The 19,850-nt window shown below is 39.5% G+C and overlaps 1 protein-coding gene across 1 annotated transcript; it reads right to left on the reverse strand.

The window, feature by feature from the left end:
- Positions 1 to 3,481: 3,481 nt before the first annotated feature.
- On the reverse strand, positions 3,482 to 19,511 carry LOC125491300. The gene is made up of 2 exons (XM_048632911.1): positions 19,347 to 19,511; positions 3,482 to 5,789 (listed from the first exon to the last, which is right to left on the reverse strand). Exons 1-2 carry the CDS (start codon positions 19,509 to 19,511, stop codon positions 3,894 to 3,896), a joined length of 2,061 nt encoding a protein of 686 aa, XP_048488868.1. The 3' UTR covers positions 3,482 to 3,893.
- Positions 19,512 to 19,850: the final 339 nt, after the last annotated feature.

Consider the following 19,850-nt stretch of genomic DNA (forward strand, 5'->3'; position numbering starts at 1 on the left):
CAGAATATCCCACCTGGCAGTTGTATGTACTTAGATCGTTATTTTACGACAGTGCCTCTTCTAGAGAAGCTGAGGGATGTTGGTTTGCACGGCACAGGAACAATTACTAACAGAGTTGCAGACTGTCAGAATCTTTACTTCAACGAGGACAGACACATGAAAAGAGGAGACATTGATCAACTTACTTACTCGCGATGATAGCATTGCTCTTGTCAAATGGAAAGATAGCAAATGTGTCTTGATGGTGGCGTCCAATGTCCAGGAGGGACACGTATTGAAAAGTCAAACGATATGATAAGAACATCAAGAACTATGTTGACGTTGATGCACCAAAAGTATTATCGGTACATCATGTACTGATCCAGAACATGAGATTTGGTCAAAATATAAAGCGATCTAGAGCAGCTGTGTGCCCAGAGATAATAGAAAGTTATTTTAATGAGCTGGAAATCTCACTACAAGGTGTACCGTCAGCAAATGTCGTAAAGTATGATGAGACTAATCTCACTGTTGACCCTGGTAGAAAAAGAGCTCTGGTTAAGAGAAACGACTTCTAACTTTGATACTGAACAACCTCAAAATATTTCTAGATCTCATACAGCACTTCAAAGTCTAAAGTACCAACCAGGTAAAGTACCAACCAACCATAAAGGTACCCGCTTAAAAAAAAAACGTAACGATATGGCGAAAAAGATGACGAGTATTTTACTACTAATCCAGCACCATCAGAAAATGCAAAAAGCAGATCATATCCCTTTTGTAAAAAAAAATGGAAATCAAACCATTTAAAAAAAAATGGATTAACAAAACTACCAATACCTGCGTTGAAGTAGCACAGTGCAAATACTGCCAAGTTTATTACAACCTCAAGCCTCACCTTTACAGACATGTACAGACAGAGAAGCACAAACGTATTATGACAGCTATTCGTCTTTCCGCGCCAATAGAAGAAGCACTTCAAATAACAGACGATGATCGTATGGCTAGAAGAGCTGAAATTTAATTGGCGGCAGTACTAGCTACGAATAACTTGCCATTTTTACTGTGTGACACTCTTGTCCCACTTATGGATGCCTCGATTCTAAAATTGCTAAAAGAATGTCGATGGGTTGAACAAAAGCGACAGCTATGGTCAAACAAGTTTTGGGTGCCACGTTCATGTATAAAATGACAAGTTATTTGCAAGCACCGGATAATTATTTTTCTGTAATAATGGACGACCTTGGGTCTATTAAGCAATGTGCGATAACTATCATTTACATGTGTAGAATACAGACTGTAAAATAACATCAAAATTTTTTGATATGGTTGAAATGGTTACCGGCACCACTGAAGATTTGACCATGAGTTAACCAACAAGTTAAATAATAAGGCCATGGCTAATTTGGTTGGATTTTCGGCGGATACAACGAATTTCATCGTTGGACAGAATAATTCCGTGTTCGCGAAGCTCAAAACAAAACAGCCCGCCAAGTGCAGCTGTCACATGATACACTTAGCAGCTTCTAAGGCTTGCTAAACTACCTAAGTCAATAGAAGACATACTGAGAAAAGACGGAGCACATTTTGGCCACATCTTCGCAAGGCAGAAAAAGTTGGTGGAAATACAAACTTACTTTAAAGTGGATATACATTTAAAATTCTGTCGCCAGAATCGCCAGCCACAACAGGCATGTACCTATAGATAGAATTCTGGAACAATACACATCGCTCTCTGCGTACTTCAGGGTAGAGCGGCTGGAAGATCCAAGCCGAGTGACAGACAGTATTCATGTATAAGTAGTTAAATTTAATTGATAACAGCTACAAAATACAGGGTTATTGGTAAGTAGATCGGATCCTTTCACGAGGTGATAGTAGGGGTAGGTACAAAATATTTTGAGCAGGATGTACCCTGGTCCAAAGATGACGTTTAAAATTTCAGTTTTTTTGAAAACTTATTTTGACCTCTATTTTTTTTATTTGTGTACTTTTGGCACCTTATTATTATTTATTTTGGTAACGATAAGTAGCTTACTTAAAAAAACTTTAAAACTTCACAGAAGGCCTACAATATTGGCGCAGAGTGCCTATTTATTATACATATTTTTAATAAGATATTTTGTAAATCCGTCATTATATAAAAAAAAACATGCTACAATATTTTATGCAGATTAGTTACTAATAAAACTTGTACGTCTTTCTAGCTATCCAAAAAGGTACAATAGTCGGGTAAAATCTATGGCATTCATAGAAAAACACGTTCTCGAAGGGCCAGGTTAGTAACGGAAAAGTAATGGTAATTCAGGGTTAGTATTTTAACCCTTAACCCAGCAATGGTAAAATAAGTGCCACATCAACATGGCAATTCCTTTTCCAAAAAATATTTGCTACTTGAACGCACCCGTTAGTTTTTTTTACTGAAATATTTTATTGTTAGGTCTGTAATTCTTTGAAAAAAAAGTGACATTTCGCTGTTTTTAGCCCCATCCACACGCTTGGCAAACAATGGCAAACAGCGAACAGCAAACACGGACGTGTGGATGGGTGTTTGTCGTTGTTTGCCTGTTTGTGTTTGTGTTTGGCAGTGTTAGGCATCGGTGTCGAATTTTCTTGCCAGATCAAAGGATGTTCGGAAATCTGTCAAAGAAATATAAATTATAATTAATCATATCATAGCACATTGAAACATCGCAAAACGTACCCTTTTAAGGTCCCATACCCATCATAACATAATACGCTACCCTAATCCCACAATGCCGCATGGTTACCCTATTTGTTATAAAATATACAATGATTTCAAAAGGAAGGATAGGCCCTTCAGAACATTTTACTCAAACCTTCTTCATACAAGCAAAATAACTGTTATCTGTCATAATTTGTTTGAACTATGTCAGTGCCTAGCAACTATCTTGACGACGTAACCTTGTACGTGCGTTAATAATTTACCATCCCGGACATTGTTTTATTATTTGCAGGTGCCATATCAATAATTTAAGACAAATCCAACTACTAAAATTAAAACTGTTTTGGGCTGTAGACCTGCAGAGCGTCCCGTACAAATGGACTAAAAAACATGCTCCAAAACGTAAGTGTGTGGAACAAGAAAATGTTCTCGGAGGATAGTCAACAAAAAATGACGTCCGCACAAGGTTACAGCGCGCGGCCATTGTAGACTTTGGTAGTAAAATAATTATCACTTTATAATGTGTTTATTACTTAATTGAATGGTAATTACCGATGATACGATATTAGATGTTTCTTTTTGACCTTCGTATAATGGTTTTTGCAGCCTTTCACAACACAACTACATATTTATCACAAGATTCACAAGACCATCTCTCGGCCACAGACAACTGTCGACTGAGGAGCGTTGGCCCTAAAATTACGATTTTAGGGCCAACGCGCGGGTGCCATTCTTTTGAGTGGGAGGCCCTGTCCTTACGCTAGTAATATATATGTCAATGAAAATATAATATTATGAGAAGAGTCCTATCGTGGGAGTGGTAGATAGGAAACACAAACTCAGGGAGTACAAATTCACTGTATTTAGGGTTCTTCAGACACGTAATATGCAAGTGAGGTAATCTTTGTGCTTAAACTAATTTCCGTGAAGGCGGCGCAAGCGAGCGTGAAGTAGCCGGGAATACGGTTTGGCGCCGACTGCCTGCGCGGGCTCCGCTGGCCAGTGGCGCGAGCGGGAGTGCGCGGGGGTGAAGACTGAGCGCGCGGGACGCGGTATGCGCAGAGAAGCTGCGCGAGAAACGGCGAGGCGGGCGTGGGACGCTAACATTTTGGCGCGCGATTCGATTTCGCGGTAAAACTAAAGATAGTGATGTTACATCCTCCCCCTCTAATCCGAACCAAGCGCCCTCGCGTTCGGAGTAGCACACTGAGCAGCCCTGGTCCTCCCCCTAAACTGATCGTCGTCCTCGACGGTGGTGGGGTGGTCTGCACAGGCGTTCGTGATAAGCCTCCCCCTGAACTAGGACAGGTCTGAGGTCGTGGTAGAACCGAACCCGTGGGTCGTGTTTCCTCACAGGGTTGGTGTGTGGCCTGGCGTCGCTGGCGTGGTTCGGTATGACTCGCCTGAACCACGTAGGAGTCCGCCGGTGATGTAAAATTTTAGGTGGATGAGTACCTACCTTTATGGCTGGCCTAATGTGGCCGGTAGTGGTACGAAGTCGGACTGCAGTCTCGAACTTGTACTGACGTGAAGGTGCGTCGCCGAAAGCCCAAGCTCCGTGTGCTAAGTTTAGCACTATGCCGGCGGTGATGATGGCGTCTCGCCCCAGCGTCGTGCGGGTGTTTGAACCCGGGAACACGAGGAATGAAACATCGAAAGATCTGTCTTCTATACTTACCTGTGTTGCACCGACCAACGTTCTTCTCAGCTGTCTCGATCCGTCGGCCAGGTACACGGTGTGGAAAGTGTCTTCGAATTTCACCCCCTTTTTGCACATGATGTCATATAGCATGTTGCTAGCAATGCTATGTGTGGCACCTGTGTCGAGCACGGCTGCACCGAGCGCACCGCCAACTTTGATGTTGACCAGTGGGCGCGGGTCGTACTTACCTTGAAATTCGGCGGATAAAAACTCGTGCTCGCCTCTCTGACTGTTAACTGCGTGACCCGGACTATTATTGCCAGCTCTCTCTTTGACATGACTATGCAGGTTGGTTGTTGGCCTAGTCTGCTTGTTACAAGTCTGGCATCGCGACCTAACAACTCCTAACTGCCCACAGCCGTAGCATCTCAAGGGAGGGTTACCGGGGGTCGATTCTACAGTTTCACGCTCCTTTGTCCGACAGTCATCGACATGATGGCCGAGCCTCCTGCAGTGTGCACAACGCGGCCGTACTCTGGTAGCGCCGTTCGGGCCAGAGGAGGAGGAGGGCGTCGGTAAATTATGTACAGGTATGTATGTCGGTCTGTCAGTCAAAGGGTTAAAATTATTTGAAAAAGGCACCGCACTTGGCGGGTTAAGACAATTATGGGTCGCGGCCGAGGGATAAACATTTTGTCGAGTATTATTCGAGGGGTTACTAGAATTGCGCACCTCGCGACTCGCCTCTTCAACCGCCCTACATTTAACAATGAGATCATCAACGCTTGAAGCACCTTCACGGGGAATGCGTTTTCTTATGTGGTAACTTAAAAGTCCATAAATTATATCTAACTTAGTGTCTTCTAACAGCTCGTACGGAAGCTGTGCCAAAAGGGCGCGCACTCGCGATATGTACACATCAGACCGCACTTCATTTTGTTCACTCGAAAATATCGCGCGGAACACTTTGTAGGCCGGGAGTGGAGTGCCGTACATGGCGCGCAGGCGCTGCAGGGCCGCGCCCCAGCCGGCAACGGAGGCGCGCACGCCGCGCCACCACACGGCGGCGTCGCCCTCCAACAGCATGGGCAGCCCGCTCAGCGCGTGCTCGTCCGACACGTTGGCGCACTCCTTGTACACCTGCACCGCGTCGATGAAGGCGTCCAGCTGGTCCGCGCTGCGGCCGGCTCCGTCGAATCTCGCCGTGCACTTGGCGAACGTCCCCGGCGGTGGCGTCTGGTAGTCAGACGCGGTCGCGCGCGCGGGGGGGCTCGCGGCGCCGGGCCCGCACCGGGCGGGCGGCGTGCAGGTCCGGGGGTCGCTCGACATCCTCTCCAGAAGAATGCGGTTGGTCTCGGCGGCCTTGGCGATGGTATCCAGCAGCACGGAGAGCTGCGCCGCGGTCACGCAGGCGGGCGCGTCGGGCGTAGCGGCGGCCGCGGCGGGGGTAGCGCGCGCCGCGGGGGGGCTGCGCGCCGCGTGCTCGTAGGGCGCGCCGGGCGTGGCGGGAGGGCCGTGCACGGTGGTGGAGGCGGCGGGGGCGCGCGCCGCGGGCACGCTGGGCGCGCCGGGGCGGGTCATCACCGTGGTCTCACCGGTGCGGCTGCGGTCGTCATCGTCGTCGAGGTTGCAACGCCTCGCTCGTCCTCTCTTCGGTGCCATATTGTTTATTCGCAAAAAGACACTCGCGCACACTTACTATACGTATCTCCACTAGTTGGGCGCCACTATGAGAAGAGTCCTATCGTGGGAGTGGTAGATAGGAAACACAAACTCAGGGAGTACAAATTCACTGTATTTAGGGTTCTTCAGACACGTAATATGCAAGTGAGGTAATCTTTGTGCTTAAACTAATTTCCGTGAAGGCGGCGCAAGCGAGCGTGAAGTAGCCGGGAATACGGTTTGGCGCCGACTGCCTGCGCGGGCTCCGCTGGCCAGTGGCGCGAGCGGGAGTGCGCGGGGGTGAAGACTGAGCGCGCGGGACGCGGTATGCGCAGAGAAGCTGCGCGAGAAACGGCGAGGCGGGCGTGGGACGCTAACATTTTGGCGCGCGATTCGATTTCGCGGTAAAACTAAAGATAGTGATGTTACAATATTACATTTTTCGATTTACCTGTGAAATGAAATTCCGCTTCACCATACGATTATTCACTTTATAAAACTGTACACAGCACTTTTTCACCATTTCTTCAACGTAACTTACTAAATTACAAAAAATAACTAGGGTAGGTATCACGACATAACAACGCGTAAATTCAAAACAAACCGCCATGACAGATGAAAGGGTTGGCATGAGGTACTAAAAAGAATACTACCTAGTGTTTGATAATAATGACAGGTTTAACATAATTATTATGACATACGTTTCAAAATAATATCTTATTAAATAACAACTTTAATCTTATTTGTAAGTTAAAAGTTATTATTTAATTATAAGTTAAGCTTACAGTTCGTATGATAATTAAATCATTGTTTGAAATAAAAATCTAACATTTTCAATGCAAATGAAATCAAATATTTTCTACCAACTATCACGTTTTTTAAGGATGGCAGGCGTTGGAAAGGGATAAACGGCCTCTATTCTAGCTATCTCGCTCGGCTCGTTTTTCATCTTAAAACGTTGATAGCCGAATTGAATCTTTTTACAACAGCTTACGATGTGTTTTTGTAATTAATATTTTTTCAGTACTCCATGGAAGTAATAATACAACAGGAATGTGCCTTGTACCTACTAATGTACTCCCTTGCGGGGTAGGCAGAGGTGCATTGCTGCACCCACTTTTCGCTAGAGTGTTATGTTAGTCCCAATGTAATAGGGGGCGAGCCTATTGCCATTTTACGGGCACATCCAACCCATCCGACCCGAGAACAAATATCTGTGTTTAAACAAATATCTGCCCCAGCCGGGAATCGAACCTGGGACCATCGGCTCAGTAGTCAGGGTCACTAACCACTGCGCCATTCGGTCGTCACTATACTGGAAATAGATCCATTGATTTTAATTTTGTAAAAAAATTACACGAATTACAAAATGAAGAGGGTTTATAACTAGCATAACACTGGACCATAAACTATGAACAGCGCGTGTTAGTGTTTGTGCAGTGAAATAAAGTGAATTTGTAGCGATAAACACACAAAAACTTAGTACGATCGGCAAGTAAACGGCATATCATTACTACACTTGTGTTTCTACCCTGCGGCTGCGATAAGAAACTGGTTCATGTATTGACTGAGCTGTGTGCGCATTGCACGAGATACTATCTTCATATTTCGCACACGCTTCTAACGCATCGCTAGTGTAAGCGCTAAGGCGTCGTCCCAGCAAACCATAGAAGTCCTGACCGCGGGTTCAAATCCACCTAACGGCCGATATACTTTTTTTTTATTTTTATTTATCCGAGTCGTCTTCTTAGTTAATTTTTATTAATAAAAATAATCTAATATGAAGAGAACTCCACCAAATACCTCCTATGGGAACACAGATGTAAAATCGAGCAAGGAAAAGCGAGGTAAAAATGATAGCCCTATAACAACCGATACACACATAATAAACCGTCCTCAGAAGCGATTGGCACCGTCTTCATCGCCAGAAATGGATCAAAATCAGGAAGTTTCATCACCTGTAACTCGTAATGACGTCAGAGATATTGTCACAGATATAGTAAAGTCTCAAATGACTATATTTATGTCTCAACTGAATGAATCAATTGCATCTACTATTAACAAGGAATTGGCAGTCATGAAAACGGAATTAGAAGGAGTCACTGAAAGTATGGGTTTTATCAACAAACAGTACGAAGAGATGATGCAGGCTTTCAAGGTGGTTTCAAAGGATGTATCCCAATTAAAAGAGGAGAATACCCAATTAAAGAACACGGTTACCACACTAAACCATAAACTGAATTTTCTGGAACAAAACGCACGATCCAACAACATTGAAATTGAAAACATATTTTCAATTGTAACGAATTTGGGCGCGACGATTGGTTGTGCGGTTACTGAAGACAACATTCTGCAATGTACCCGTGTTCCGAAAGCTGACCGAACCAGCGCACGTCCTCGCTCTATAGTGGCTCAGCTCTCATCACCGAAGCTTCGTGATACCTTCCTAGCGGCCACAATTAAATATAATAGAGCAAACCCTGGTGATAAGTTAAATACCTCATCGATTGGCTATGCAGGCGAAAAGAAAGCAATCTTCGTTACCGAACACCTGTCACCGGTGAACAAAGCTCTTCATGCAGCCGCTAGACTAAAAGCCAAAGAATTAAAATACAAGCACGTATGGGTTCGAAATGGTCGTATATTCATGCGCAAATCAGATGATTCTGCTTACTTGTTTGTGAAAGATATGGACTTTATTAATAAACTAATATAAGATGAAGCTAATAAATAAGTTCTTAGTTATAATTAATTAAATTGTTGCATGTAATATTTAGTTACTAAACCTTCTTAAAATTCAACTCACTACAAATATACTATCAGAATGTAAATGGATTAAAGACAAAAGTAGCTAATTTTTATTTTAATGTAAGTTGTAATAACTATGATGTAATAGTCCTAACGGAAACGTGGCTTAACGAAAATATCTTGGACACAGAACTATTTGATTACCGATACGTTGTTTACAGAAGGGACAGGGATTTAAAGCGAACTTGTAAAAAGGATGGCGGAGGGTTAATTATAGCAGTACTTAAAAAACATCAATCAAAAAGGCTGAAACATCTGGAACATATAGATTGCGAAGACATGTGGGTGATGATCGATACGCCTACATCAAACAAACATAAGAAACTCTTACTGGGTGCAGTCTATTTACCACCGCCCGTGACACTGAATCTACTAGATCGATACTTAATAAACTGCAATAAAGTTTTTGAGGAAATCGACACAGCAACATACATTATAGGTGACTTTAATCTCAGTTTTATTGATTGGACTTTTAGTGATGCTGCTCCAAAGACAGTGCAAACAATCTCCTCAACGGAGGAACTTCTAGTAGATTTTATCATGCTCAATGAACTCACTCAATTAAATAAAGTGACCAACAGAAACAAAAACATGCTAGATCTTGTCCTAAGTAATGATTCCTGCTGCGAAGTTGAACGTGCGACTGATGTATTGTCAAAAATAGACACCCTTCACCCCCCTCTGTTAGTAAATATCACTTCGACTCTCCATAAATCCTTACCTTACAAACAAAACATTATCAGGTACAATTTTTATAAAGCCGACTACATATCCATCAACAAAGCCTTGAGTACTGTTGAATGGTCTGCTTGCCTCAAGAAACTCCCTAATGTCAATGCCATGGTTGACTTTCTATATGACACTATATGGAAAAACATCCATGAATTTACTCCCATAAAAAAACATAAAAGCTCAAAATATCCCTGTTGGTTTAATAAAAATCTAATACGCATACTCAAAGAAAAAAACAATATAAGACGTCGTTTTATAAAATATAAAAATCCCCTAGATAAAATATCCTTAGATATACTATATCCTCTTCCGTTGGACACCTGTTATAGTGCAGACGTGTGTTTATTGTCTCTTTCAAAATTTAAATATTTATTAAAATAAATCCCAAAAGTGGCAAAAGTAGTCTGTCCTGTTTCTTCTTGAGGCATTTCCCACTTAAGGCAGCGGCCATATTGGATTTGAAACGAGAAAGAAGATCCTACAGGAGAGCTGCTGGAGCCGTTTAAAATAGCCACATACCAGGGGTGCATAAACCACGAAGAAACTCTGTGAGTAAGAATTTTGCACACTAACGCCATCTGGTCTTTATCGCCGCCAAGCTAATCCAGAGTACTAGGCTCACATAACATAACAGAAGATTGATAATACTCAGACGATATTCTCACATCTAAATAAAATATTATAAATGTGTAGAACATCGTCATCGTCAGCGTAACATGCTTCGTCAAAGTAAAAAGTAAAATTGAATTAATCTAATAATCCGCCACGAGTCATACCTGGCCCAAAAGTACCCATAATGCTAAATAAAATACAACCAGATATTTCAAGCCAGATTGTACCTACCGCCGTGGTCCCATTGGTTAAGAGGCCGTCCGTTGACCGTCGAGACGCTGGTTCGAGCCCCACACCAGTAACCTCTTTTTGTTTTTGGATACTCATTTACGCAGTTTAAATTGACTTTTTATTGGAAAATAAACATCTGCTTTATATATAATTTAAAAAAAAATGGATAAGAGCTTATCTGAATCTAACCTTAATGTAGGCGGACTTGAGACAACTCCACCTAGTTTTACTTCTCAAAGAATAAAAAGGAGGAGAGATGCTACTTCTCCGTCAGACTGGAATAATTTTAAAGATGAAATGCTGGAAATGATGAGGTCATTAATGGCCCCAAATCAAAAAGCTCTTAAGGAAATAACAACTGAAATGAAAGGCATTCAGCGATCTAATCAAAATATTGAAAATTCGATTGCACTTCTAACAAGCCAAAACATTGAATTTCAGAAAAAAATTGAGCAACTTGAAACTCAATCAAAGAAAGACAGAGAGTACATTATATTGCTAGAGGATAAAGTTGAGGATATGCAAAGAGCTATCAGAAAAACAAGCATAGAGATAAAAAATGTACCGAAAAAAAATCATGAGACAAAGGAAGACTTGGTTAACATGGTACTATGTTTATCAAAGATTACCAATACCAAGATTCAAACCTCTGATATCAAAGATATTTTCAGAACTCAGGGTAAAAAGGACATCACTAAAAACACACCAATAGTGGTTGAATTAGGCTCTACTCTCACAAAAACGGATTTACTGAAAAACTGCAAGTCATTCAATATAAAAAATAAGGACAAACTTCAAGCCAAACATCTGGGTCTCACTTCAAGTGAAAATACGCCTATCTACGTATCAGAACAGTTAACAGCTAAGGGTGCCCGCCTGCATTTTCTTGCAAGAGACCTTATCAAATCAAAGAGTTTTAAATTCTGCTGGACATCTTATGGTAGAGTTTATGTGAGACGAGACGAAGGCAGCCCGGTAATCACTATAAAAAACGAAGCTCAAGTTCACCACCTGATGCAAGGAGCATGACTGCTCTGTAACCTTGTATCTTCTACGGGATTATGTAGTAGAATCTATAAGTTAATTGTAAACCTGTTGTATTTCTTTCACTTTTTGCATGATTTATTAATTTTATATTGTTACACAAACATACAAAACAACAATAAAACACTATCACACATTGTACACATATACACACATTATTTAGCCGCTAACATTCAAACACATAATAATACTACAACAATACACCGCCCAAATCACTCATCGCCCGCCATCACAAACAAAAATAATGTAGCACAATCCTCACCATCAGTTAAACCTCTTAAAATAAACGAAATAAAATATGCCTAGCTCACTAAACACCTTGAATGAAATAGATGATACAGAAATCGCCACTTCACTGGCTTGTTCCATTGATGAATTGAGCACATTCAATCAATTAGAAAAAGGTAATATAAATATTGTCACCCAAAATATACGAAGTGTTTACCGTAATATGGAAGACTTCGAATTAACCCTCTCTCAGTTTAACTTCGATATTGATATAATAATTTTGACTGAATGTCGTTTAAATTTAAATAAAAATATCCCATACCTACATAATTACATTTCTCACTTTACTAACAATCTTTTCAATCAAAATGACGGCGTAGTCGCGTACATTAAAGATGGCCATGAGGCTCAAGTAAAAGAAATAATTTTAAAACACGCGTCTTGTCTTCAAATTACAATTAAAAACTATATAAATTTAGGTATTTACCGTTCTCCGTCAATTAAAAACGCAAAATTATTTATAAACTCATTATGCTCTCATTTAGATTCAATCGAGTCAAACAATCAAATAATACTCACGGGAGATATCAACATTAACCTAATATCAAATATAACCGAACAATCCCATGAACGTAATAACCGTATTCACTATCTTACATCTCTAGCTAATTACAGTCTCCTACCTGGGCATCAGTTACCAACTAGGGAGGGAAGCTGTTTGGATCACTTCTTTTTAAAAATAAACAAAAGAAATTGTTCGGCAATCATTGCAGTTATTAACACAACTACAACTGATCACTCAACTGTTCTTCTAAGTTTAAAAGGCGTTGCAAAGCCAGAGGTTCGTCTAAATAAAAAATCTATACTGATTTCGACCTAGCATTACTACATCTACAAAATAATATAAACACAGAGGAAATATTACAAATAACTGACCCAGAAAGGTTGGCGGAGCTCCTTATTAATAAAATCTCCGAAGCTCTTCTAGCGCACACCAAAATATTAACTATTTCTAGAAGCAAATATATGATTAAACCCTGGATGACAGCTGGGCTTTTACGATGCATCCATAACAGAAATTTAATGCAAAATCAACTGAAAAAGGAACCTACTAATAACATTTTAAAAATAACCTTTCGGCGCTATAGAAATTACTGCTCTAACTTAATTAATAAACTTAAAAATAATTACAATAAACAGAAGCTATCTAACTCGGTAAAAAATAGTAAATCCCTCTGGAAAAGCATAAATGACATTACCCAATTTAGAGCTAAGAAATCATCAAACATTGCCTTGATAAATAAACAAAATTCCCCATCAGATGCAGTAAATAGAATAAACAGTTATTTTGTGGGAATCGGTAGTAATTTAGCAGAGGATATTATTACAAGACAGGGACCCCACAGTGTACACAGTTTACATTATAATAACATTAACTCGCCTTCATCATCATTCGTACTTCTAGAGACTGATCCTTTTGAGGTAGAGCAAGTTCTAATGAATCTTGATTCTAATAGTGCCTCTGGTTTAGACAATATTCCCACAAAATTTTTAAAGCTCTCCAGAGCTACTCTAGTCCCTATTTTAAGCCATTTGATAAATCTTTGTTTCACTAATGGTTTATTCCCTAAGTGTCTCAAAGGTTCTATAATAACACCAGTGTATAAGAGTGGGAATGGTGACGACGAAAATAGTTATCGGCCAATCTCTATTCTACCTTCTATCTCAAAAATTGTAGAGAAGTTAATTAACTCAAGACTGCTGAATTACTTAGAGAAATATAAACTTTTATCAAAAAATCAATATGGGTTTAGAAAAGGAGTCTCCACTGAAGATGCTGTCCTGGCCTTAAGTAATGTTTTGGTGAACAGCCTGGATAATGGAAAGAAATGCCTAACAGTGTTTCTTGACCTGAAAAAGGCATTTGACACGGTGTCCATTCCCACTCTTATCTCCAAACTAGAACTCATTGGAATTAGAGGAGTTCCTCTCGCCCTCCTGCACAGCTATCTCCACGATCGCACGCAACGAGTAAGAGTTGAAAAATATGTTAGTGACGAGAAAAATGTCACTTTCGGCGTCCCACAAGGTAGCGTTCTTGGTCCTACCCTATTTTTGACCTATATAAATGACTTGTGCGATATGGCCATAGAACGAGGACAAATTTTTTCATACGCGGATGACACAGCCATTGTTTTTATCGGTGACTCGTGGGATGATGTGCACAAGTGTGCAGAAGCAGGTCTAACCCGGATTGCCAGATGGCTTAATTTTAATCTGCTAACTCTGAACACCCAAAAAACTAATTATATTTGCTTTTCCATATATAACTCGTCACAACCAGACAATGATTTGTCACTTAAAATTCATTCTTGTACTGACCCAAAAACCACCTGTAGCTGCCCAATAATCGAAAAAGTATACAAAACAAAATATTTAGGAGTAATTGTGGACCAGAGACTATCTTGGCATTACCATATAGATTTAATCTCAGCTCGTATAAGAAAACTGATGTGGATTTTTAAAACCCTAAGGTATGCGGCACCCAAAGACCTCATAACCAGAGTGTACGTAACTTTAGCTCAGTCAATTATAATATACTGTGCCCCCGTGTGGGGTGGAGCGTCAAAAACAAAAGTTCTCGAGCTCGAACGTTCTCAGAGAGCATTACTTAAGGTTATTCACTTCAAACCGTATAGATTTCCTACCACAGAGCTTTATGAGTTCAGCAATGTTCTTACTGTAAGAAAACTCTATATACTGCATACTATTTTAAAATTCCACAAAAGTCTTAATTTCGATCCTAGTATTTTAAATAAAAGAAGAAATGATATTGTAGCCCGTAATATTAGTCGAAATACTGCATTTGCAAGTAGTCAATACTCTGCACAATCTGCATATTTGTACAATAAGATTAATAAAATACTACAAATATACACCTTACTATACACTGAAGTAAAAATAATCGTGACTGTATGGCTGAAATCGCTAAATTACGAGGAAACTGAACTAGTCCTGAAAACAATCACATAACATGTAGAAATTGCGGCTCAACTCCACATATCCACACACACTCACATACACACACACACACACACACACACACACACACACACACACACACACACACACACACACACACACACACACACACACACAACACACACACACACACACACACACACACACCACACGCACTCACTCACTTACTTTTCTTTTATTTTAAAATGTTTAAACCTAAACTTATTAATAAGTAAATAACTTAGTTAACTTAACAATATCAATGCTTGTCTGTAAGAGTTACCTACTTTAGAAGAGCGGGGCTTCCTAATACAAGTTTTTAAAAATACTTAAAAGGATTGCTCCAGTCATGTACACCTAGATTAAGTATGGTTATTGAAATAAAGATTTATTATTATTATATTATTATTATATACTAAAAAAACGCTGTGATCGACTCGCTGAAACCTGTTACAAACGCTATTTGGTAGATACTGAAAACAACATAGCTTCCAACCCTAAAGCTTTCTGGTCCCTAATAAAAAGTAAACGGAGTGGCAAGAGTTCATATCCAGCAACAATGACATATGGCGCTGATACAGCTAATTCAGGTAAAGACATCTGCAACCTGTTTTTATCATTTTTTGCTTCGGTATACAATACTGATGATAATTTTGACGAAAACACAATAACTAATATGTTGCACTCGCATAACAGTACTTTTGCCATGTTGACTATCAGCCCTGAAGATATTAAAAAAAAAATAGGTAGTTTAGATATTAATAAGGGTCCAGGATCTGATGACATACCTGCGTTATTTATAAAATCATGTGCATCTAGCTTGGTAGAACCGTTGCATATTATATTTAATTTTTCAATTGAATCTGGTACATTTCCTTTTAAATGGAAGCGTGCTAAAGTTGTCCCTATATTCAAAGGTGGCGAGCTGGATAGTGTTAAACAATACCGTCCCATATCTTTGCTTTGTATATTCGGAAAAATGCTTGAATCTCTAATATGCCACTCATACAAAGTCACTGCAAACAGTTTACATCTAATCATCAGCATGGATTCTTTGAAGCTAGATCCACAAACACTAATTTGGTAACCTTCGAGAGCATCCTATCGGAGACCATAGATTCCCACGGACAAGCAGATGTGATATACACAGATTTTTGCAAAGCTTTCGATCGAGTATCACATAAAATTCTCGTCAGAAAGCTGGAATGCTTTGGATTTGCGGGTCCATTGCTGAAATGGTTAGAATCGTATCTCAGTAATCGTAGTTTTTATGTTGTTGTTAACGGATACGCTTCTGAATGTAAACAAATTAGCTCTGGAGTTCCGCAAGGTTCACATATTGGTCCGATTTTATTTAACTTATTTATCAATGATCTACCACTATGCTTTTCTAATTCCATTCCATTTATGTATGCCGACGACCTTAAAATTGTCAGAGTAATTGAGTCTCTACACGACTCAATCTTGCTACAGAATGATCTAAGTATTTTGTGCGAATGGTGTGAAAGAAACGGAATGCAGTTGAATCCCTCTAAGTGCTACCATGTAAAATTTACTAGGAAACAAAACGTTATTAATTCAAATTATCAACTAAGTAATTCCCCGTTAGAAGAACTTGAAATTATTAAGGACCTAGGAGTTTTCTTTGATAAAAAACTATCCTTTGTTCCTCAAATAGATAGTGTTTGCAAGAGAGCATCCAGGATGTTAGGCTTCGTAATTAGAAATTCAAAACAATTTAAAAAGGCTAAAACCAAGATAACATTGTATTACTCACTCGTTCGAAGCATCTTGGAATATGCCTCGGTTGTGTGGAGACCACACTACGCTACCCACGCATTGCGGCTGGAACGAGTTCAAAAAAGGTTTGTACGACATCTACTTTACTCGGAAGGCATGGCTAAAAAAATAAAGTCCTACAACGAAGCGCTAAAACACTATAAAATGGTCCCAATTTCCAAAAGATTTGAACTCATTGACATGTCATTCCTATTTAAATTATTTAATAACAAAATCAACTGTCCGCAACTGCTTACAAAATTCAACTTCAGAATACCTCGTACAATTCCTCGTAGGCCCGTCACGCCGGTTCTACCTTTTTTGGCATAAGATTTTTTTGCCTAATCTCGTATTGCATAGTAACGTTTGGTCAAAGTCTCGTTACGCCGAAAATCGTATGGCATAAATCTCGTTTAGTAAAAAGTTATTTCGCATAACATTGTTTAGCTTAATAATGTTATGGCCAAATCTTGAATAGCCTAATAATGCTATGGCATAGGTTTATACAAAGTAATAATATTCGTTTGGCTTTGACTTTGACGGAGTGTCTCCCTACATAGCGCAAACTGGTGCCTTGTATTGTTTCCGCTGTTTGGAAAACGCTCCGCTCCGCTTCGCTGCGCTCCGCTTTGGTTTTGATGAACATGTGCACCTAACACGCTCCTCCTCGCTTTGCTCGTCGTCGCACCTATTTTTAGGTTTCGATCTTATGGGGTTTGTAATAATTATATTGGTCGTTAACTTTCGATTTTTTGATCATACAATATCGTGATTTTCGGGATGTAGGAGAAAAATACCACAATTTGTACATTTTTGACATACTTAATATATTATTTATTAAGATAACATTAGGAGAAACAAGATTATACATAGGTATAGACGAACATAAATTTGAGCAAACGAAACTTAGGTGTTTAAAGATTGTGCCTAAAGAGTTTTAGACGAAACGAGCCTTATGCCACATAAGTCTTGGCAAAGTGATGGTTCGGCCAAAAAAGTTTAGACCATACGAGTTATGCGAAATGAGTTTTGGTCAATAAAGATTATGCCAGATGAGCGGAACCCGTCACGCCACTCTACCCTCCCTTAAGGAAGACAGTTCTTGGGGCCAACTCGGCAATTCCACGCTTATGCAAGCTACTTAATCATCATAGTGGATCTATAGATATTTTCGCAACCACAATAACTAATATACGAAACAGTATTTTTAATTAAACTTTTTATATGTACCAACTAACTTCATTTGTTAATAACTTAAGTAGTAGTCACTAAGCACCTTTATTATTTAGGCATGCTGTGTTTATTCTTAAGTAGGTAGTGTATTTAGCCCTATTATTTAAAAGTATGTGTGAATGTATCTGATACACTATCTGTGAATAAACCTTAATAAATAAATAAATAAATAAAGCAAATAAAATTAATGCTGCCCATATTAACTTTATGGGGAAGAAAATGAACGTAAAATTGGCAGCTCAGACTTTGAGTTCTTCGGTAGCAAATGCTATTCGGTAGCAAAGAGGAATTCGAAAATAGTGAAGCAACTACCGAATACATCAGAACAGTGGATAGAGTTTTCGATGTATTAAATGCTAAATCTCCTTTGGGTAAAGGTTTTAAGGCCCCAATGCGGCTTAGTAATAAAGATTTTTGGATGGGAATTTTAAATGAAACCAGAGAATTTTTAATATCACTTAATATTTAAAATCAGTCAATCCTTTCACATCGCCGAAAAATTGCAGCTCTAGGTTTAATAGTTGATACTTACAGTATTCAAAATTTAGCAATGGATTTTTTTTTTTTTTTTTTTAAAGACATTTATTTATAATAAAAACTTAGGCTAATACAATTTTTTTTCTGCCAAACTGCGTAACAGTTTGTTGGCAGACGCTCTTAGGTCTAATCTAAAAACTAAGTACTGACACTTATTATATTAAATTTAATTTATAAATAATTAAACTAATGGTACAGTTGATATATACTATGAAGGAATTTTATGATATAATTTAGATGTTAAGTTTCAGAATTTAAAAAAATATTTTTTAATTTAAGTTTTAATGTAGTTTTACAAAATTTGTCGGTAGATCGCAATAGGGGGATATTATTACATATTTTAGGGGTTAAGTATCTTCTTGTCCTTTGTCCGTAGTAATTATTTGCCTTTGGCTGTATAAATTTTCTATTATTGGCTGATCTTGTAACATAGCGGTGATTTACCAGGGTCTTATGGTCATCGGAGTAATATGTTTCAATAGCAATCAGATACTTAACCTTACAATGAACTGGGAGTATTCGGCATGAGGCGAACAGTTTGTCATAGTCTCCATCACAACTATCTTTTGTTTTCTTATCAGCTAAATATTTTATTAATCTTATTTGTAGTTGTTTAATTTTATCTAAATATGTTTTAAACGTGAGGCCATAGCAACTCAAACCATAACTAAACATTGTATCTGCAAGGGCGTGATACACGATATACAGGGTGCGTCTATTTAATATTTTGCTAAGATGATAGAACTTGCCTAGAACTGATCGTAGTCTATTACATATTTCGTTAATGTGTGGTTTCCAATTAAAGTTACTATCTATCAATAGGCCTAGGTATTTGAACTGGTTAACAGTTTCTAACTTTTTACATTGACAGTTCTGATAGTCAGCGTGCAAACATTCGTACGTGTGGCCAATGATGTTAACTGATTTACTCGCTTTTGCTTTTTTATTATATGGCGAATATATGTGCATACATTTTGTTTTATTTATATTTAATATTATGCCATTATCGTGGGCCCATTTGGTAATCATATCAAAGTCTGTTTGCATATTGTTTTGTATTGTATCCAAATCCCTTCCGGAGAGCAACAAACACATATCGTCAGCGTACATAAAAACATTACATTTTTTAACTACGTTAGGTACGCTATTTACATGCATTATGTAGCCGACGGGACCGTACACTGAGCCAGTGGGCACGCCCAGATCGACGCGCACCTCGGACCCCACCGCCCCGCCCACCGCTGTCCGAAGTGTTCTGTCTGTGAGGTAATTACGGAACCACTGGTTTGTGGGACCACTGATTCCGCACTCCTCCATTGCTTGTAACAATTGGCAGTGGTCAAGGGTGTCAAACGCCTTTTTAAAATCTATAAAAACAGCGAGCACCTGCTGACCACTGTTCAGACTTGTGTTGACACTGTCGGTGAACCGGGCCAGTGCGGTGGCCGTGCTGCGCCCGCGCCTGAAGCCGTGCTGCGAGTCCGATATTATGCCATGCTGCTCAAGAAATGAGCTTACCTGACCTACGACAACCTTCTCCATGATCTTATTGACCACTGATAATATAGCTATTGGTCTATAATTGGTATAATCCATGTGACTCCCCTGCTTATAGATGGGTCTTATCAGTGCCCTCTTGAGTTCATTAGGATAAAT

The sequence above is a fragment of the Plutella xylostella genome, chromosome Z, assembly GCF_932276165.1.
Source record: "Plutella xylostella chromosome Z, ilPluXylo3.1, whole genome shotgun sequence".
Lineage (NCBI taxonomy): Eukaryota > Metazoa > Arthropoda > Insecta > Lepidoptera > Plutellidae > Plutella > Plutella xylostella.

Bases quoted from the DNA above. Each gene is read 5' to 3' on its own strand.
- LOC125491300 (XM_048632911.1), bottom strand. From the start codon at position 19,511: ATGGAGGAGTGCGGAATCAGTGGTCCCACAAACCAGTGGTTCCGTAAT. The intron at 5,790-19,346 runs GTAAATAGCGTA...GCGCCCTACGAG, and splicing joins CCGTCGGCTACATAATGCAT to CACGCGGCGCGCAGCCCCCC.